This window comes from Tetrao urogallus (assembly GCF_951394365.1).
Source record: "Tetrao urogallus genome assembly, chromosome: 17".
NCBI classification, from domain to species: domain Eukaryota; kingdom Metazoa; phylum Chordata; class Aves; order Galliformes; family Phasianidae; genus Tetrao; species Tetrao urogallus.
Genome location: NC_136830.1, coordinates 9969143 through 9990203, shown reverse-complemented (window position 1 = coordinate 9990203; position 21061 = coordinate 9969143). Strand labels below are relative to the sequence as shown.

At 54.2% G+C, this 21061-nt stretch overlaps 1 protein-coding gene across 1 annotated transcript; it reads left to right on the top strand.

The window, feature by feature from the left end:
- Positions 1-1033: 1033 nt before the first annotated feature.
- Positions 1034-20312, top strand: POLE (DNA polymerase epsilon, catalytic subunit; the record flags this gene model as incomplete). The annotated part of the gene is made up of 49 exons (XM_079543904.1): positions 1034-1074; positions 1167-1302; positions 1408-1488; positions 1583-1627; positions 1701-1793; positions 2357-2511; positions 3553-3694; positions 3924-4004; positions 4277-4384; positions 4492-4602; positions 5012-5097; positions 5451-5570; positions 5985-6117; positions 6294-6407; positions 6656-6868; positions 7253-7360; positions 7545-7673; positions 7850-7952; positions 8074-8220; positions 8371-8516; positions 8801-8949; positions 9305-9397; positions 9690-9834; positions 9975-10132; positions 11162-11357; positions 11493-11707; positions 11927-12029; positions 12505-12585; positions 12661-12783; positions 12870-13088; positions 13322-13531; positions 13670-13813; positions 13899-14039; positions 15229-15382; positions 15458-15564; positions 15679-15855; positions 16112-16335; positions 16506-16726; positions 16876-17080; positions 17242-17415; positions 17652-17777; positions 17948-18080; positions 18209-18386; positions 18479-18610; positions 18736-18929; positions 19146-19346; positions 19648-19773; positions 19948-20037; positions 20199-20312. The coding sequence occupies 49 exons, from the start codon at positions 1034-1036 to the stop codon at positions 20310-20312; spliced, it is 6825 nt and encodes a 2274-aa protein (XP_079400030.1).
- Between the last annotated feature and the right edge of the window lie 749 nt (positions 20313-21061).

Sequence of the window (21061 nt, the reverse complement as noted above, 5' to 3'; positions counted from 1 at the left end):
CAGGCAGGGTTTGAATATCTCTGCAGAACGAGACTTTACAGCCTCTCTGGGCAACTTGTTCCACTGCTCTGTCAACGCAGTGAGCGATTCTATGATTCTGTGAAGTCCAACCATCAACCTGAGCAGTGTTTGTAGCTAATTTTTTTATTACACAATATTCCTCATAGTGTGTCTGTGTCTTTTCCTTCAACATTTCTCAGCGTACGCTCTCAGAAGAATCCTGCACTTGTAGATGGCCACCTTCAGTACCTTCCGTGAGATTCAATTTATGGAACTTTATGTGTTCCAGTTTGTGCCCGCTGCCCCTTGTCCTGTCAGTAGGCACCTGCAAATATAGCCTGGCCCCGTCCACTTGACCCTCACCCTTTAGATATCAATAAGCATTGCTCAGATCCCCTCTCCAGGTGGTGTGCAGGGAGCTGAGGGGCAGCACAGGGAGGGCAGGCAGCTGGGCAGCCGAGCGCGTGCATCTCCGCAGACCGGGTGCGAAGGGGGGATGCGCTCCAAGCACAGGAGCGAAGCAGCTGCAGAACGTGGCGGGGCGGGGGCACCGTGCGGCTCCGCTCTCAAACGCCGCCACATACAGGCACTGCGCTGCCCGAACGCTCCGCTGCACATCAGGCTCCGTAAAGGGAAACCTAAAGCCGCGCACACAGCCCGGGAGGAATGGAGTCACCAACCCGAGGACGTCCGTGCCGCCCGACCCTGCCGGGCCTGTCACTTCCGGGAGCTTCCCCTACCACTTCCGGCAACTTGCGCAGCCACTTCCGGGGATCTGCAGTTGTCACTTCCGGGGGACAGCCACCTCTGCGCAGGCGCCTTAATTATCGCCCACTCGGCGGTGTGGCCTGGAGACCGAGATGTGCGCGTCATGTGCGGGGCGGGGCTTCAGGTCCGTGCGCCCGGGATTGGCGGGAGGTGTGGACGAAGGGGCTGCGGCGTTCTCTGATTGGTTCTTTCGCCGAGGGGCGGAGCCTGTAACTGGCGGGACCTGGGCACAGCGCGCGAAATCCCTTCTGCAGCGGCTGCGGGGATGGTGCTGCGGGGCGGCGGCGGCGACCCCGAGGGCACACGGTGCGCAGCCGGGAGGGGTGGGCAGCCCGGGGGCGGTGGGGAGTGAGCAGCCCGGGGGGGGGGCGGGCGCTGGACGGTGCCACTCTTCGCAGGGATGATGGCCCCGCGCTGTCCGCCCTCAAGCGCCTGGAGCGGTCGCAGCGCACGGACCGGCTGGACGCGCTGTTCGGCTTCGAGCGGCCCTCCGAGCCCTGCGAGCGGACTGGCTGGCTCATCAACATGCACCCGGTACGGAGCGGTGGGAGTGGGGGGGAGATGTCAGAGGGTGGGGGCTGGGATCTGCCAACCGAGCTGTGCTTTCAGCGGAGCTGAAAACGTGGTGCCTGCTTGCAGACCGAGGTGCTGGATGAGGACCGGCGGGCGGTGAGCGCTGTGGACTATTATTTCATCCAGGAGGACGGCAGTCGCTTCAAGGTGCTCCCTGCACTCTGCCAACCACCCCCTGTTTCCCCCACCAGTGCCGTTCAGGTGGCCATCACAGTGTATGTGTTTGTGTGCTCTCCCCCAGGTGGCCCTGCCATACAGACCCTACTTCTACGTGGCCACCCAGCAGGTGAGAGCCAGCCCTGCCCTTGCTGTGCTGCGTGGGCTGTGGGGTTGCAGGGCTGAGCTGTGCTCCTCGGCAGGGCTGCGAGCGGGAGGTGTCCTCCTTCCTGGCTAAGAAGTTCCAAGGGAAGATTGCGAAGCTGGAAACTGTCCCAAAAGAAGATTTGGATCTGGTTTGTATTCCGCTGCACTGCCAGACAGTGAATAAAAAGGGGCTGGGAAGAACAGGACAGAGTAATGCAGGTGGAAAGGACTTTAAGAGATGAGGAGCGCTGTAGGGCTAATAGTTAAGCACATTGTTGGGATGTGGACCAAGTGCCTTGTAAACACTGATGACCACGGGCATCACCCACCTCTGTGTGTCCTGAAGGGAGCAGTGTGCTCCAAATCAGCTTCTTACCCATGTTTGCATCTGAACCACGTTACTTATTGTTCAGTAATAATGTAGGGAATTATTAAGGTTGGAAAAGACCTCTACGATCTCTGAGTACAGCCCCAACCTATCCCACCGTGCCCACTGCCCGCATCTCTCAGTGCCCCATCTCCACAGTTCTGGATCACCTCCAGGGATGGTGACCCCACCACTCCCTGGGCAGCTGTGCCGTTTCATTCCTCTCCACAAGCACACAGTCTTTTCGTGACACGCTCAAGTTGTGTGGCATTGCAGTTGGCCTTCCCCAGCACCTCGAGTCACAGCCATCTCACCACCCTCCCTGATGGTCCCATTGCTTTGCAGCCCAACCACCTGGTGGGGCTGAAACGGCACTACCTCAAGCTGTCCTTCAGCACGGTGGATGAGTTGGTGAAGGTGAGGAAGGAGATCTTCCCTGCTGTAAGGAAGAACAGGGAGCGTGACCACGCCAGTGACGTGTACACATCCATGCTGTCAAGGTGAGAGTTCTTCCCATGGACCCTTGGTGTTAAGTTTCTTAGGGATTTTCCATTCTGAGAACTGAATCCGTGTGTGCCTCTTGTTGCTCCAGGACGGTTCATGCAGCTCAGTGCTGTGCCTCAAGAGGGCCTCAGAGCCCCTTGGATGCTCTGTCTTGTGGTGGTTCCTGCCTGCAGCCTTCTTGAGTCCCTTGTTCCCTGGGGACGATTGCCCAGTTTCTCCCAGAGCACCGAGAGCATCCTTAGTACAGGCTGTGACTAAAGGAAAAACAAAACAAAGCCTTTTCCTACCAGAATGGGCAACTCTTTACAAAACTGGAAACACGCTTGATAACACCACAGGTTTTTAAAGTCTGCCAGCAATTCCAAATGAAAAAATCGATCTTCTCATTGCTTTCCTGTCCCTGATGTCTGATTTCCATTGAAACATATAGGAAGAAGAAATATCAAGGGAAATAGCATTCTCTGCTCACCTGGAAGGTGTATGTTCGCTGGTCAGAGTGTCTCCTGTGCTGCTCCATTATCTTTAGACCTGTTACCGTACTTTGTGAATCCAAACCCATTTTGTTGTAGTGATATCTGTATGATTTTGTCAATACCTCTGCACAGATGTAACACATAAGTATAACAGAAAGTGAATGTCAGATGGGGAGTGAAAGGATGCTCTCAGCCATAGGACCATCCTTCCACAAGGGTGGTCATTGTATCAAAGGGAAACATTTCTCATTCTGTTCTTTACCAAGCACCATCTGCTCTTTGGGTGTTGTTGCTGTCTTGTTACTTGCACATAGTCATGTACAGTCAGTGCTGCTGTGTGCAAGATGAGCACTGACCTGCTCACGTACAAGGCTGCCCAGGGAGGTGGGGGAGTCACCGACCCTGGAGGTGTTCAAGGAACGTTTGGGCGTTGTGTTGAGGGACGTGGTTCAGTGAGAACTGTTGGTGATGGGTGGACGGTTGGACTGGGTGATCTTGTGGGTCTTTTCCAGCCTTGGTGATTCTGTGATTCTAAAGGCTGCCTTTTTCCTCTGCTCCCTGCAGTGCTCTGGCTGGAGGCAGCCTAACCACAGCGGAGGAAGGAGCCTCCAAAAAGGTCACCAACCAAATGGACAACATTGTGGACATGCGGGAGTATGACGTGCCCTACCACGTGCGGCTCTCCATCGACCTGAAGATCCACGTGGTAAGGGATGAGGAAATGCTGTGCTTTCCCACTGCTGTTCTTGGTCCTGCACTGCTGCGCTCTCACCTCAGTCACTTGCACAGAAAAGTCAAGTGCTTGATGTGCAGCCCCAGTTCGTGCCTTTCTCCTGAATTATGCTTAATCTGCAGAGCTCTGTTCCTAGTCTACAAGCAGAAGCACTGCTGGGAGCAGCTTTGCCGTAAGGCTCTGCCCACCGTTCTGTTCCCAGGCTCACTGGTACAACGTGCGGTACCGCGGCAGCACCTTCCCCCCTGAGATCACCCGCAGGGATGACCTGGTGGAGCGGCCGGTGAGCACCTGCAAAGGGCAGCACTCTGTGCACATGGATGTTCTCCTAGAAGCTGACTTCCAGCAGTCGTTCCCATCACGCAGATGGTGTCACACCGTGGTGTTCATGGGGCAGGTTTTGGCTCTGGGTTTGGGTAGTGCTGTTGAGTTGGGTACATGGTTACCGAGAGGAGCTGGTTCACCCACTGCACCAACACTGGGTTTGGAAAGCCTGATGGGAATCACCTCCCATTCAGCTTTAGAATCTGTTTTCATGTGTTTGGCCTTACTCAGGATCCCGTTGTCCTCGCCTTCGACATCGAAACCACCAAACTCCCCTTGAAGTTTCCTGATGCGGAGACGGACCAGATCATGATGATCTCCTACATGATTGATGGGCAGGTAATGGGACGGCACAGCCACCTTCATGCTGCAGCCATGAAACTGGGGAGCAGGCTGTTGTTCCAGCTCCGGCCAGATGTCAGTTCTGTCTCTTTGTCACCTCCCAGGGCTACCTGATCACAAACAGGGAGATCGTCTCTGAGGATATAGAAGACTTTGAGTTCACTCCCAAGCCGGAGTATGAGGGTCCCTTCTGTGTCTTTAATGAGCCAGATGAAGTAAGTAGGTTCTGCCTGGTGGATGTAGCTGCTTTTTACACACTTGGCTGTCTTGCTGGCCAAAGAGAACTTATTGCACAGCACTCTGTCCCATGGAGAGACTTAGGGGGCCCTGGAGGCATTCAAGGCCAGGCTGGATGTGGCTCTGGGCAGCCTGGTCTGCTGGTTGGCGACCCTGCACATAGCAGGGGGTTGGAACTGGATGAGCATTGTGGTCCTTTACAATCCAGGCCATTCTATGGTTCTATGATCCTGTAGGTTCTGTCAGGCTTTTTGGTAGGGATGTAAGAGAGGTTCTGGCTGGGTGGGGAGAACAGGGGAAGGGCAGAGTAAACTGCATTACGTGTAATGTCTCTCTGTCAAGGAGATGAAGTTGCTTCACGGTTTTTTATTCTTCTTTTCCCACTAGGCTCATTTAATCCAGAGGTGGTTTGAACACGTCCAGGAGACCAAGCCTACCATCATTGTCACATACAATGGAGACTTCTTTGACTGGTAAGATCAGGAATGAAAACCAAACCAGTTCCTCCTGGGAAGGTGTGACCTGAGCTGTGGGTCAGGGTCGGGTACAGCCCTGATGTCCTTTCCTTTGTGTTGCTTCCAAAGGGGCTGGGTGGGACATGCTGTCATGTCACTGAATCCCCTGTTCAGTGCCTTTGAAGTATGAACTTCTGTAGATCACTTTTCATTCGCATTATAACTATTCACATTAAAGCAGGAAGCTTTCACTGTGTCCAGATAGATAACAAATTGTATGTCATTTGTAACAAAATGATTGTGGAGCTGTAGGTGGAAATGAAGAGAAATGGCTGTTGAATTCTTCTGTCCCATGCTGCCTCTTCCCCCAGGCCTTTTGTAGAAGCAAGAGCTGCGGCTCATGGAATTAACATGTACCAGGAAATTGGATTTCAGAAGGACAGCCAGGGAGAGTACAAAGCATCACAGTGCATCCACATGGACTGCCTAAGGTACCACGTACTGCCTCCTTGCTGCATAACTGCGTTGTTATCTCTTGGATTTATGTAAAATACCAAAAATTGGACCGTCTCCTGACCTGCCTGGCATGGGGAGAACAGGAAAGGACACGTTTGTGTGAGATTGCAGTCTGCCTCAGAAGCTGAGGTTTTGGTGGGGATTACCCCCTGGATCAGTGTTTGGAGGGTGGTTGACTGACTTTGCTGTCCTGGCGGTGTCTCCTCTTGTTTGCCTTTAAGTCACTGAGGTATGAGAGTGGTAATGGTGTAAATGTGAGCAAAGGAGTAATGCCTGGTCAGGATTTAAGTGCATAGGTAGAGATACAATCAAGATCCTATTTGCATGCCTGAGCCCTTTCTGAAGGTGAGGGCTGACTTCTATGCACACACTCTCATTGTCTTGTCCAGGTGGGTGAAGAGAGACAGTTACCTCCCAGTGGGAAGTCACAACCTGAAGGCAGCAGCTAAAGCAAAACTGGGCTACGACCCAGTGGAGCTGGACCCTGAAGAGATGTGCCGGATGGCTACGGAGGAGCCTCAGGTATTCCCAGGGTAGATGTGACACTGAGGGACATGGCTCAGAGGGCACAATGGGAATGGGTTGATAGTTGGACTTGATGAATCTCATGGTCATTTCCAACCTTAATGATTCTATGTTTATCGTTGAGCTGCTGTGCTAGAACTGGGATTAATTTGGCTCTCACCCTTCTCCAACAGACCCTGGCCACCTATTCAGTGTCCGATGCTGTTGCCACCTATTACATGTATATGAAATACGTGCACCCTTTCATTTTTGCCTTGTGCACCATCATCCCAATGGAGCCTGATGAGGTGAGTGCACTCTGAGAAGAACAAATTGCCTGCTGGGCAAAGAGCTGCATCTCCCACACCAGCACGATGTGCTGGCAATAGGGCTGACTCCTGCTGCCTTGATCCATTCCCATCATATCAACAGAGGAGGGGAAGAGCACTTGGAGGCTGTTCCTTTTTATCCACCCCTGCCTTCCCATGAGCAGGGCCATCCTGGTCCCACGAGCCCTGTGTAGCACTTCTGAGAGCAGGTTTGCATTCTCTTGCAGGTGTTACGAAAAGGTTCTGGGACGCTGTGCGAGGCGCTGCTGATGGTTCAAGCCTATCATGCCAACATCATCTTCCCCAACAAGCAGGAGCAGGAATTCAACAAGCTCACAGAGGATGGCCACGTGCTGGATTCAGAGACATACGTTGGAGGCCACGTGGAAGCCCTGGAGTCGGGGGTGTTCCGTAGTGACATCCCCTGCCGCTTCAAAATGGTAAAGGGCCCTGCAACCATCCTGTGCGTGCAGATCACGGTGCTCTGGGGTGATCCTCCATTGGTGTTAATGTTCCCCATCTGCTTTTGCTGGGGTTGGGCTCTAGGAGTGCTCTAGGAGATCCTATGGACACCTGAAGCTGCTTGGGCTGAGCTGAGAAGGGATGGGGAGCTCTGTGGCCTCAGGCTGGCTGTTTGTAGAATTGCTGCAGAGGCAGAGGAGCAGCCTTTGTTTCTTCCCTGTGCTGTGTGTTTTGCTCTGGTGCCTTTGCATGCACCTTGATGTGCTGTTCTACACTTTGGTCTCCAAACTGGGGCCAACACTTAGCAGTGTTGAAAGCAGGAGCCTGGAAGCAGGCTCAGCGCTGTCCCCATGCCCCTGCAGAACCCTGCTGCCTTTGACTACTTGGTGCAGAATGTGGAGAAGACACTCCGGCACGCTATTGAGGAGGAGGAGGGTTTGCCATTGGATCAAGTCACCAACTTCCAGGAGGTAATGTCATCCTCTGCCCTGGAGGTCCACAACAAAGCTTTTGGTGCTGCTCTCCCTAGTGCTCCTCCTTTGGTCCTTACAGTTCTTAGTGCCTCTATGCAGAAGTAAAGAACCAAATTCAACATGTATTTGGCACATTAATTCCTTCCTGTTTGAGTTTCATTTCTGCATCATCCCTCCACAGGTCTGTGATGAAATCAAAGTGAAACTGAATTCCCTGAAGGATGTCCCTAACCGAATTGAGTGTCCCCTTATCTACCATTTAGATGTGGGGGCCATGTACCCCAACATCATTCTGACCAACAGATTGCAGGTGGGTGACATCAGGACAGTCTCTGTTTTATCATCTCTCTGATTTGATCCCCTTGAACAGCAAGGGGTGAACCTTCTGCTCGGGGCAGGGGCATCAAATAAAGGTGGGGTCGAAACCAAGCATCATCTGACAAATGTGTCTCTTTCTATCTTTCTCTGTGTATCTTTCTATCTTAGCCCTCAGCAATGGTGGATGAGGCCACGTGTGCTGCCTGTGACTTCAACAAGCCAGGGGCCAACTGCCAGCGCCGGATGACGTGGCAGTGGAGAGGAGAATTCAGTGAGTACAACGGACACCTTGCTGTCCCACTCAGTGAGGCCGAGCATGGTAGGGACCAGCTGCCCCGCTGGATGATGCTGAGACTGATTCCTGCTTCTCCTCTGGAAAACTCTCCTTGCAGTGCCTGCGAGCCGCAGTGAGTACCACCGCATCCAGCAGCAGTTGGAGTCAGAGAAGTTCCCTCCACTCTACCCTGATGGAGCACCCCGTGCTTTCCACGAGCTCTCTCGAGAGGAACAAGCCAAGTATGAGAAGAAGCGGCTGGCAGGTAAGAGTTAATGTCATGAGCTGAGGCATGGAGTGATGCTGTTCAGCCAGAACCTCGTGCAGCTCTGTCCACCCCTTCTGTGTGTCCACCTCCTTCCTCCATAGTGAGCACCGACTGCTGAGAAACAACCTGTGTTATTCCCTTGACCAGATTACTGCCGCAAAGCCTACAAGAAGATCCATGTCACCAAGGTGGAGGAGAGGGTCACCACCATCTGCCAACGAGAGAACTCCTTCTACGTGGACACGGTGCGGGCTTTCAGGGACCGCCGCTACGAGTTCAAGGGGCTGCACAAGGTATTGGGCTGAGTCCTGCTTTCGTTGTCCACCTGAGGATGGGGAGTTCTCACCAACTGCTGGAAGCCTGAGCCCTGAAGGATGGGTTTGTTCAGCCTTTGTACTCAGTAGGGATATGATAGAATGGTTTGAGTTGGAAGGGACCTTTAAAGGCCATCTGGTCCTGTGCAATGAACAGGGGCACCTACAGCTGATCAGGTGCTCAGGGCCCAGCCCAACCTGACCTTGGGTGTCTCCAAGGACAGGGCACCCAGCACCTCTCCAACTCTGCCTGTCACTCCCAGGTGTGGAAGAAGAAGCTGTCTGCAGCCATGGAGACAGGAGACGCCTCTGAAGTGAAACGCTGCAAGAACATGGAGATCCTCTATGACTCCCTGCAGTTGGCACACAAGTGCATTCTCAATTCTTTCTATGGCTACGTCATGCGGAAAGGGTGAGTCTGAGCTGGCTGAGTCCTCCAGGGAGCACCCAGGGTTGTTCTGGGGAGACTGCCACTTCCTTCACCTGCTTCCATAGCACAGGGATGAGTGATCCCTGGAACACATCCCTCTTGCTTCTGTTAATGACTTCTGATCTTTGAGACCTATAGTGTTGAGCAACGAGGGACAGCAATCTTCTCTATTTGTGTTTTCTTTGAGAAACCACGTAGAAGGAAAGGAGAGCAGCCTACCAAGGCGCAGTGCTGCTTTGTTCCTTGCTCTTCTCCCTCTGGATGCCTTCCTGCCCTTTCCCATAGCTGGCTGTGGGGTAGCACTGCATCCCCTTCAGCTGGACTCCTCTGTTCCCAGAGCTCGATGGTACTCCATGGAAATGGCCGGGATTGTCTGCTTCACAGGAGCCAATATCATCACACAGGCCAGGGAACTGATTGAGCAGATTGGGTGAGTGTGTGTTGAGTTGGGAAATAGAGGCTCTTTTGCACACAGTGAGAGTGGGGTTTGAGTCTGTGGAGCAGAGAACTGGTGGGGGAACATCAGGTGCTGAAAGATCAGTGTTTTGTGTTGAAGATTCAGATTGCTGGCATTGGTGGTTTGTCTGCTAACTTACAAGGGCTTACTTTAAAGAAGGGACAGGAGAGTGGAGCAGTAGGCTGCATCCTCTATGCAGGCAGCAGCACAGCTGTTATTTGATATCAGCTGCTGATTTCCTGAGTGATCTTCCTTCTTTCCTTAGGAGGCCTCTGGAACTGGATACAGATGGGATTTGGTGTGTCCTCCCCAACAGCTTCCCAGAAAACTTTGTCATCAAGTCAACCAATGCCAAGAAGCCAAAGGTGACAATTTCCTATCCAGGTGCTATGCTGAACATCCTGGTGAAGGTGAGTCTCACACCCATTCCAGCCAGCTTTGGAGTCTGGGGAAATGAGTGGAGAACTGACAAGGAGAGAAAGTGTGGTATCTCCTGGGAGAACCAGCCCAGCTGTTGAGTCAGGCTGTTCTTCTGGGGCTGTGTCTGCAGGAAGGCTTCACAAATGATCAGTACCAGGAGCTGCAGGACCCAGCCTCTCTCACCTACGTCACACGCTCAGAGAACAGCATCTTCTTTGAAGTAGATGGGCCATACCTGGCCATGATCCTCCCAGCTTCCAAGGAGGAGGGAAAGAAACTGAAGAAAAGGTAGGATTCAAAGCTTGAAATACTGTTATGTCCCCAGGTAGCTTTTGACTTTCCTTCTGAAGACTTTTTGTATTGGTTATGCTCTACCTCATCTCATTTGAATTCACCACGATTGGTCTTTCTGTGCCTCAGGAGTTCCAGTAATTCATTTCTGTGAGGTTACCCCTTTCTTCTCTTTTTTGAACAAAAGGAATAGGTGCTGCTGTTACATATTATTACATTATAGGAAAGCAGTTGTCATCAAATATTACTGATTTTTCCACAGCAACTCAAGTGGGAACACCAGCAGTGTGTAGCTACGGAGGTGCCTGTGGACCTGGGTCTGAACTCACAAAAACCATTTCCACCCTCCAGGACCCTCTGTCCTTAAAATGCTCAGCCTGGCTGTGCTCTCTGCCCATCAGACAAGTTCTAACGTCTGCCATCCCCTGTCAATGCCTTTCCATGCCATGTCTATGCCAGACAAATGAAACTGGTGCCAAGCACTGAATGGATGCTGTACACAGGACTCTTCCCTCAGGGCCTCCTTTTTCCCTGTGGTTTCAGGGTGTTGGCAAAGGCATTTATTCCTTGGTCATGCTCAAATGGAAATAACGTAGAGACCACTGGTAGGCACCATCACCAGTGGAGGAAGTATGCAGCCATACTAGTGAGCTGGGCTGTCAAAATAATGTAGACTTGAGTATCATCTCTCTTCCTCTAGCTGAGCTTCTGTTAAGGTTTATCTTGAGACATACTTACAAATAATGGGTAGGGAAAAGCAAAAAAATGGAAGAGAGTAGCATATTCTTAGAACCACATCAGTAGCTACACCCAGTTTCCCCTGAATCATTTTGCTAAGCTTACAAACCTTCCTTCTTTTCTCTAAAGCTCTTTCTGATACCTCCCTCCACATCTCCACCACCTTGCCCTGTCTCACCCCCTGGTCTTTACTGGTGTGCAGTTCAGCTCCCCCAGTTGGTATTGATGGGCTGGGGCACAAACTTTTGTGCTTTCACAGACCAAACTGACACAGTCTGTGTGCCCCAGGTATGCAGTGTTCAATGAGGATGGGTCCCTGGCTGAGCTGAAGGGCTTTGAGGTGAAGCGCCGGGGTGAGCTGCAGCTGGTGAAGATATTCCAGTCTTCTGTATTCGAAGCCTTCCTGAAAGGCACCACCCTGGAGGAGGTCTATGCTTCTGTGGCCAAGGTGGCTGACTACTGGCTGGATGTGCTGTACAGCAAGGTACGCATTGCTTTGCAGGTTGGCTGTTCCACGCATCCCTAAAGTGGTATAAAAGAAGATGTAAGAGCTGGTTGGATGCTGTGATGTTTAATCACCAAACTCTTGCTGTATATTTTTGTTCCCCCCCGCCTTCAGGCTGCCAACATGCCCGATTCGGAGCTGTTTGAGCTCATCTCAGAGAACCGTTCCATGTCTCGCAAGCTGGAGGACTATGGGGAGCAGAAATCCACCTCCATCAGCACTGCCAAGCGCCTGGCAGAGTTCCTGGGGGACCAGATGGTGAAGGATGCAGGGCTGAGCTGCCGCTTCATCATCTCCAAGAAACCCGAGGGCTCTCCTGTCACTGAGAGGTACCCATGTCTGGAAGGGCCGAGGCTTGTGACAGCATGTGGGCACGGCAGGGTGGCAGCAAGGAGAGAATGGCTGAGGCTCGCAAGGTGTAATGCTGTACAGCTGCTGCATGGTGGGAGGGGAAAACCCTGAGGGTTCTCTGCAGTATGGGAAAGGGGGTGCTCTGCAGCCAGGACGTTGCTCTGGGTGGCCACTAAGTGCTTCCTTGTGTTGTCCAGGGCCATCCCCCTTGCCATCTTCCAAGCAGAACCCAGCGTACGGAAACACTACCTCCGGAAATGGCTGAAGAGCCCCTCGCTGCAGGACTTCAACATTCGGGCGGTGAGTTGAGCACGGCCTGTGGCTCTGCTGGGGCAGCTCGTCCCTCTGGCACCGTGTGGGCAGCAGCTGTGAGGAATCCCCAGGAAAATACAGATTTGAAGGATTGACTATCCAGAGGATAAGGAATTTATCAGGTGGTCGCAACCAGAGGGTTGTGATCAGCAGCTCTGCGTCCAGGTGGATGCTGCTGAGGAATGGTGTCCCTCAGGGGATCGTCTTGGAAATAGTACTCTTCAAAATCTTTATTGATGACGTGATTATGGGATTAATGCACCCATCCCTGGAGGTGCCCAAGGCCAGGCTGGATGGGGTGCAGGGTAACCACACGGCAGGAGTTGGGGTTGTGTGGGCTGTAAGGTCCTTTCCAACCCAAGCCATTGTATGAAATGCCGGATCTCGCATCTAATGGCAAAACCTGAACTTTTATCCTTCTGTTCTGCTTCCTTTACTCCCCACTCCTCTGCCCTGTTCGCAGATTCTGGACTGGGACTACTACATTGAGAGACTAGGAAGCACCATCCAGAAAATCATCACTATTCCTGCAGCCCTGCAGCAGGTACAGGAGTGGGAAGCAATTCTGTGCTGGTAGGAGAGCATTAAACAGGGACTCTGATTTGGGGCTGTTCCTCAGGTAAAGAACCCGGTGCCACGGGTCCGGCACCCGGACTGGCTGCACAAGAAACTCCTGGAGAAGAATGATGTGTACAAACAGAAAAAGATCAACGAGCTCTTCACTTCTGAAGGCAAGAGGCAGGTAAGGAGGGCAAGGGAAGGGTGCTGGCTGTGCTAAGCAGGGACTGGTCCTGCAGCACGCCTTCCTGTTGCCCTTTCTCCCCACAGGTCCTCGCCAACCAGCCCCAGGAGGGCACACCCAGCTCACAGGTTGGCGACATAGAGGATTTGGGGGCTGCCAAGAGCCTTCAGCCATCCGTTCCCATTGCAAACAAACGGAAGCGAGTCCCTACTGCAGAGGAAAGCCAAGAGATGTCCCAGAGCTTGGAGCTGTCCCAGTCCTGGCGGGAGATCCTGGGTCCTCCTCCCTCCATGGGCACCACCAAGGTGGGCAGAGGAAGCTGGGGGACAGGCTTGGGGCCGTGTGCCAAGCTCTGAGCCCACACTGCTTCCACGGGTTGCGGCTACAAAGAGAAATGCAAGTGAGAGAGGCCAAATGGGGGCAAGCGGGGGCACGGGCTGGGGCAGGAAGGCCTGCTGGCGCAGCACTCGGGGTCGCACGGATGGGAAGCAAGCGCCGGTTCTTGGGGCCGCCCCTCACACGCCGTCGATCCACGCAGGAGGAGCTCGTGGCCTGGCTGCGTTTCCACCAGAAGAAATGGGAGCTGCAGGCCCGGCAGCGACGCGAGCGGCAGAAGAGGCGGCGCCTGGAGGACGGAGGGACGGCGGCGGGCGGCGGGGTGGTGCGCGATGCCCTGTCCAGGGGGCTGGGCAGCTACCTGCGTCGCACCGCGCGCAGCATCCTGGACCTGCCCTGGCAGATCGTGCAGGTATTGCTGCCAATCTCAGCCCGTGCGACTGCTCGTTGGCCATGTCAGATCCCCAAAGTGCTCCGTGGGCTGTGTGAAAGAGCTAATTGCGCCTTGGCTCTCCCCACTCATGCCGTCTCGAAACCTGGGTCCTTGCAGATCGCTGAGACCAGCCAGCCTGGCCTGTTCAGGTTGTGGGCAGTGATTGGGAGCGACCTGCACTGCATCAAGCTGAGCATCCCCAGGGTGTTCTACGTCAACCAGCACGTCGCCAAGCCCGAGGAGGGAGCGGTCTACAGGAAGGTGAGGAGCTGTTCCAGCCCCAATGCTTCTAGGACAGGGAAACCGTGCCTTCAGCTCGTGCTGTGAGCGCCCCTTCTATTGGCAGGTGAACAGGATCCTGCCCCGATCGAACCTGGTGTACAACCTGTACGAGTACTCAGTCCCTGAGGACATGTACCAGGAGCACATCAACGAGATCAACGCTGACCTCTCTGCTCCAGACATCGAGGGAGTGTATGAGACTCAGGTAACCCCTCCGGTGCTCACATTCCCTCCATGTTTTTAAGGAGTGCTGAGTGGTAGCTTGCTGCTCTTACTGTGAGTAGCAATGGCAGAGGACACCTGGAAGTTAAAAATGCAGTGGCATAGTTACAGACTGAAAGTCAAAGACCCACCACAGTGGAGTACTCTGGAATGTAACCACTTGTGCATGGGCAGAGGTGAAGAATAGCAGTATGTGGTTTAAGGTATGTCAAGGAAAGGGGGCTGGGTTTATTTGGAGACCTTTAAGCAGAAAGATCCTCCTGTAAACCAAAGCAGAATGAGACTGCTTATATTTAAACTAGGAAAGATGAATAAATAGACAATTCAGAGTAAAGATGAGGAAAACCCCCATGTAGTTCTCTAATCCTCTAAAATGAGTTTATAAAATCGTGGTGTGCCAGAAAGAAGAACGAGACACAGCTTGAAATTCTGGGGAAGAGCAAAGAACCTAAATGAGGTTCAGCTATACACACGTAAAGCATCAAACCAACGTGAAATGTACTGTGCTATTAGCAGTGGCAGCCTGAAAACAAAGAGGAGAAACTGGGATGTTTGCTTCTAATTGAGGACATTTATTCAGCATCTGAAAACCCAGTGATGGGAATATAATTGAAAAGCCACTGTAGCCTCGGGATCTGACCTATATAGAAGAGGCAGAGCAGGCTGCACCATTTTCAGAGTGGTGCTGTATGTTGAAAGAAATGTAAAGGCAAACAAATTTGTAACTAAAATGCAATATAGAATTACTACAGATTGAAGCAGGAACAGATTCTAAGCAGGAAAAGCTTGGTCTGCTCAGGGGTGTTATTAACTACAAAATCTTCCAGCAGCAAACCTCAGTCCCCTCCACTATTGTGATGTTTAATCAGTAGAACTAGATAAAACCAAGAAGCTAGCTAAGAGGCAATTAAAAGTAATAATTGAAATAAAACAAGGTACTCAGAGACATTAAAAAGATGCTGTATTGGCATAAACACAAAATGATTAAGGGATGGCGGGTCATGTGGGGTCTAGATAGGAACAAACACGAATTAGGAACACGGTGTGCAGCGGCACCAAAGCCAGGCCTGAGGCACCACAGATGCCCACGTTTTTGAGCTGGGTTGCTCTCAGCCTGGATGTTGAGGGGAGTTAGGCTGAGGGCTGCCGTCCAACCACGTCTCTCGGTACAGGTGCCACTGCTGCTGAGGGCCCTGATCCAGCTGGGCTGTGTCTGCATGGTCAGCAGGCAGCTCGCCCGGCACCTGACGGGCCGTGAGGCTGACACCTTCGACATCGAGCACCTGGAGATGCGCTCGCTGGCACAGTTCCCCTACCTGGAGCCGGGTGAGGCAGCAGGCAGAGCTGCTGATGGTGTGCCTGGCCCCCAGCACACACCACTCACGTGCTCTTCATCCACAGGGAGCATCCGCCACATCTACCTCTACCACAGCTCCCAGGGCAGCAGGGCCCTCTTCGGCCTCTTCGTCCCCGCGCAGCGCAAGGCTGCTGTCTTTGTGCTGGACACGGTAGGAGCCTGGAGGCTTTCTTTAACAGACAGCAGCGGGTTTTCATCAGAGGTAGCCTGTCCTGGGCTCCCAGCATGCAGCCTTCACCCTCATTGTGTCACGCTCTGGTTCCAGGTGCGCAGCAACCAGATGCCAAACCTCACCACCATGTTCTCAGCAGAGCGCAGCGCGCTGCTGGAAAGAGTGGGCGAGGAGCTGCTGCCTCCAGACAAGCACACCTTCGAAGTGCGTGCCGAGACCGACCCCAAAGCCATCTGCAGAGCCATCCAGCGGCTGCTGCTGGGTTACAAGGTGAGAGCTGGAGGCACCCTGTGGGTGTGTTGTGGGGAGAAAGTGCTGTGGGAGGCACTGCTGCATAGATGTGGGTGTTGCTGTGGGGTTTTGCCACGCTTGGGGTGGCTTGCTGTGGAGCTGGATGCTTCGAGAGGTGCTGTGTGCAGTGCTGAAGGTGCAGTCCCTACAGTGGGATGAAGAACGTGGCCCTGTTGGCCTCCAGTGGAGCACTGGTGTTGGCTGGAGACGTGCAGGACGTGTCTTCTGCTCACAGGATGAGCGCCGGGGTCCCACGTTGATTGCTGTGCAGTCCAACTGGGAGCTGAAGCGGCTGGCGAGCGGCATTCCCATCCTGGAGGAGTTCCCCCTGGTCCCCATCCGGGTGTCGGATGACATCAGCTACTCAGTCCTGGACTGGCAGCGCCACGCAGCCCGACGGATGATCCGTCATTACCTCAACCTGGATACGTGCCTGTCGCAGGCCTTTGAGATGAGCAGGTGCCTGGGGTTGGCCACATTGCACTGGGGTTGCCACGTCGCCCTAGGGTTGCCAGGCTCCTCACCGAGAAGAGACTGCAGCCAAGCCAAGGGCAGGTGCTGCATGTCCCTCGTTGGGACAGGCGTGGCTGTGCTCACTCCTGCTGACTGTACTTCTCCCTTTCCTCCAGATATTACCACATTCCCATCGGGAACCTCCCTGATGACATCTCCACCTTTGGCTCTGACCTGTTCTTCTCACGGCACCTCCGTCGCCACAACCATTTGCTGTGGCTCTCACCCACGGCTCGCCCGGACCTGGGGGGGAAGGAGGCCGATGACAACCGCCTCGTCATGGAGTTCGATGAGAGAGCCTCGGTGGAGATAAACAACCCTGGCTGCTATTCCACAGGTGAGGAGGGCAGAGCCAGGTGTGCTGCTCTGCGCGCGCTGCACGGGGCTGGATGCAGTTCCTAATTTATGGATACCAATGGCAGCACTGGGAAGAGTCTGGGATGGGGATGCCCTGCCCGCCTGCTGAGAGGTTGTGCTTCTTCGTAGTGTGCCTGGAGCTGGACATCCAGAGCCTGGCTGTGAACACAGTGCTGCAGTCCCATCACGTAAATGATATGGAAGGGGGTTCCAGCGTGAGCATCAGCTTTGACGTAATTCAGCAGGCATCCTTGGAAGATATGGTGACAGGGAACCAAGCTGCCAACATCCCAGCCAGCTATGATGAAACCGCCCTCTGCTCCAACACGTTCAGGTAGGGCTGGAGGAGCTGGAGGCTTACAGTGGCACTTATTTACCCTGTGGCTGAGGGCCTCAGAGTCGTCCTGCATATCTCTGAAAGCGTTGTCCCTTTCTGGAAGGAGGGAGGGATTGTTTGTGGCCGGTGGGGTGATGTTCCTCTGTGCTCCTTGGCAGGATTCTGAAGAGCATGGTGGTGAGCTGGGTGAAGGAGATCACGCAGTACCACAACATCTATGCAGACAACCAGGTCATTCACTTTTACCGCTGGCTTCGCTCTCCTTCCTCTCTGCTCTACGACCCGGCGCTGCACCGCACGTTGCACAACATGATGAAGAAGCTTTTCCTGCAGTAAGTGAGAACGGGAGCTTGCCAGGCCCTGAGAAAGAAGGGACAGGCATAGCATGACATCTGTGACCGGGATGCTGTTGGCACCCCCAACCGGATCCTTCTGTTGCATCTTCCTAAGGCACAGGGCTGCAGATGGGCAGTGACTCAGAGCCGCTGTGCTGTTTGCTGCTAACAGGAAGCTGGATGGCAGCGGTTCTTCCTGCATGCTGAATGCAGCTCCTGTGCTCTGCCTGCAGGTTGGTGGCTGAGTTCAGGCGCCTCGGCTCTTCGGTGGTGTACGCCAACTTCAACCGGATCATCCTGTGCACCAAGAAGAGGCGAATCGAGGATGCCATCAGCTACATGGAGTACATTATTAACAGGTGGGCAGCACCTGGCTTCCCTGAGCTCCTGTAGGATTCAGTCCAGAAGGGACCTTCAGGAGAACGTGGGCGGTTGCCCTGTCGCTGCCAACACCACTCCATCCCAAGGAGAAGGCTGTTAATTAGGGCAGATGCTGATGCCATGGGTGACTGCAGTCTCTTCCCTCCAGCATCCACTCAAAGGAGATCTTCCACTCTCTGACTATTTCCTTCTCCCGCTGCTGGGAGTTCCTGCTCTGGATGGATCCAGCCAATTACGGAGGTATCAAGGGAAAAGTGCATTCTCGCATCCACTGCGGGGAGGTAAGGGAGAGGAAGCACTCAGTCCCCAAGGAGCTGAGCTGAGGCTGGGGTTGAGCTGACTGGGGAGGCATCATCTGGCTCCGAGGAGCTCTTTAACATCACTGACTCATTGTGTGCTGTTCCAGAAGGATACCAGCAAGAAACAAGCACTAGAGGATGGAGACAGTGAGGAAGAGGAGGAGGCAGGGGAAGAAGACGAGGAAGACGAATCCAACGTGGAGGAGCTGCTGGAGAACAGTTGGAACATCGTGCAGTTCTTGCCACAGGCTGCCTCCTGCCAGAACTACTTCCTGATGATTGTGTCGGGTGAGTAGGGCCTGGCAGTTGATCCCAAGAGCCCTGCAACAAGGCGGCTGCTGCTGCCCCAACACGGGCTGTCCCCATTGGTGTCCCTGCAGCCTACATCGTGGCCGTGTACCACAGCATGAAAGAGGAGCTGCGGCGCAATGCCCCCGGCAGCACTCCTGTCAAGAGAAGAGGCACCAGCCAGGTGACCCAGGAGGCACAGGGCGAGACAGGAGCCATGCCTGGTGGGTGCCCAGCGTGGGCTTTTGGGGCTGGCGTTGCTGCAGCCCAGGGGAAGGCAGGGAGCCTCCCACCTGGCCGGCCACAGCTGCACTGCATGCACTCACAGCTCTCCACTTGGTCTCCCTAGGCATGATCACCTTCTCACAGGATTACGTGGCTAATGAGCTCACTCAGAGCTTCTTCACCATCACGCAGAAGATCCAGAAGAAGATGTCTGGTTCCCGACACACCACTGAGCCATCAGATTTGTTCCCGGTGCTGCCCGGCTCCCACTTGCCACTCAACAACCCTGCTCTGGAGTTCATCAAATATGTTTGCCAGGTTGGCCGGGTGGGCTGGGCTGCTTCTCTGAGGGTTTGTGCTCAGGGCTCAAAACTCTATAGTCCATTGGCTCTGATCTGTCACAGCTTTCCTTCAGGAGTGCACTGCAGATCTGCAGCCAATTTGTTTTGCCCTGCCCTGCTCTCTCATCTGTGTGAGGTGTGAGTTGTCCTCAGGAGGACTCTGCTGGTGGGCTCACTGGGCTGTCTCTTGCAGGTGCTGTCCCTGGATGCCAATGTCACCAACCAGGTGAACAAGCTGCGCAGGGACCTGCTGCGCCTCATCGAGGTGGGAGAGTTCTCAGATGAAGCCCAGTTTCGGGACCCTTGCAGCTCCTATGTGCTCCCTGAAGTCATCTGCAGAAACTGCAACTTCTGCAGGGACCTGGACCTGTGCAAGGACCCAGCCCTCTCCCAGGTGCAGCCGTAGACACGGAGGCTTTAGCGTGGCTTTGCTCTATGCCTGTCAATCCCTCTTCCTCCCTCATGCCCTTTGCTTGGCTCTGTGCTGCTCAGCCTCCCCTAAAGCCCATTTCTATGCACCCCCTTTTCCAGCTCTCTGTGAGAAGCCCCAGTGCTGTGTGCTCCATTCTCTCTAGGAGCAGAGTTCACCCTGATTGCATCTCCCTGGCACTGGGGACTTCCCAGGCAGTTTTGTTTGGCCGTTTCCTCTTAGGAAGAGTCTGTTCTGTGCTCACTGCCCTCCCCTTTGCGTCCAGGACGGATCGGTGCTGCCTAGCTGGGTGTGTTCCAACTGCCAGGCACAGTATGACTCTGACTCCATAGAAATGGCCTTGGTGGAAGCCCTGCAAAAGAAGCTGATGGCCTTCATGCTGCAAGACCTGGTGAGCACCGGGCTGCCCTAGGGGGGCAGATTGACCTTGCAAACAGCACGGAGGCGTTGGTCCCACACGTCTCATCAGCCTGTGGCAGCACTTCCCTGTCTTTGTGCCCGTTGCGTGCCCAGCAGAAGGCTGGGTGTCTCATCCCGTCCCACCTAAAGCTCCTTTGCCTCTTAGGTGTGCAAGAAGTGCCACGGCGTGAAGGACACACACATGCCTGTGTACTGCAGCTGTGCTGGAGACTTTGCCCTCACCATCTCCTCCCAGGTACTCCTGCAGCAGGCTGCCTGGCCCACCCCCATGCTGCTGGCTCCCTGCGTGGTGACTTTCCTACTGGGTTAGGGTTAGGATGCCAAACCCAGCTGCCCTCCTGCCTTTCCTCTAACCACTGTCCACCGTGTGAGCTTCTTTTCTCCCTCCTCCCTCAGACCTTCATGGAGCACGTCACCATCTTCCAGAACATTGCCCGGCACTATGGCATGGCCCATCTGCTGGAAACCATCGAATGGCTGCTGCACACCAACCCCCAGCTCCAGCAATGAGGCTGCACCTGCATCCTGCATTGGTTAGGAACTGCTGGGTGCTGCAGCAACAGGGGAGGAGCTGTGCTTCCTGCAGCCAGCCCAGCACGGGGCCGGGGTGTGTGGGAGTTGTGCTCCGTAGGGATCTTGTGCCCAGCGTGGATGTTAGTGCTGGAGGTGTGACCCCGTGTGCCGGCCCACTGTGTTTTTAATGTAGAATATGTATAAATAAATGTTTTGTTTAAAGCACGCCTGGTTCTTGCAGAGGGGCAGCAGGGCAGCTCCAGGCTGTGCAGGAAGGAGCAGGGAGCTGCCTCTGTTTGCTCCTGGGCTGCAAGCAGTGAAGGCTGTGCCCCTCTTTTCCAAATGAACCAGGCTAGAGGGGCAGCAGAGCCAGCCCCTAATGCGATTGCTGCTTTATGCAATTGAGTTAGTGTCTGGCTCAGCCCATACTGCTGGTAACTGCGTCCCAGACGGCTGCAGCCGGGGCTGGGCAGTGCCTCCCTGGGGCTCAGCCTGAGCACAGAGTGGTGCAGTCACTGCTGTCCTACAGCACAGCCCTGGAGCAGCAGCGTGGGCTCCTCCACCCCAGCAGTGCACCCTACCCTGCTCTGGGGTGTTTCCCACAGCCCTTGAGGCTCTGTGTGTTGCAGCCCTCCCCTCACCCCCCCACCCTGCTTCTCCCCTGAGCCACTGTGGGAGGCTGTGCTGTAACGTGAGAGCAGGAAAACAGTGGATTATGCTCAGAAATAATACCCCACTTGCTTACT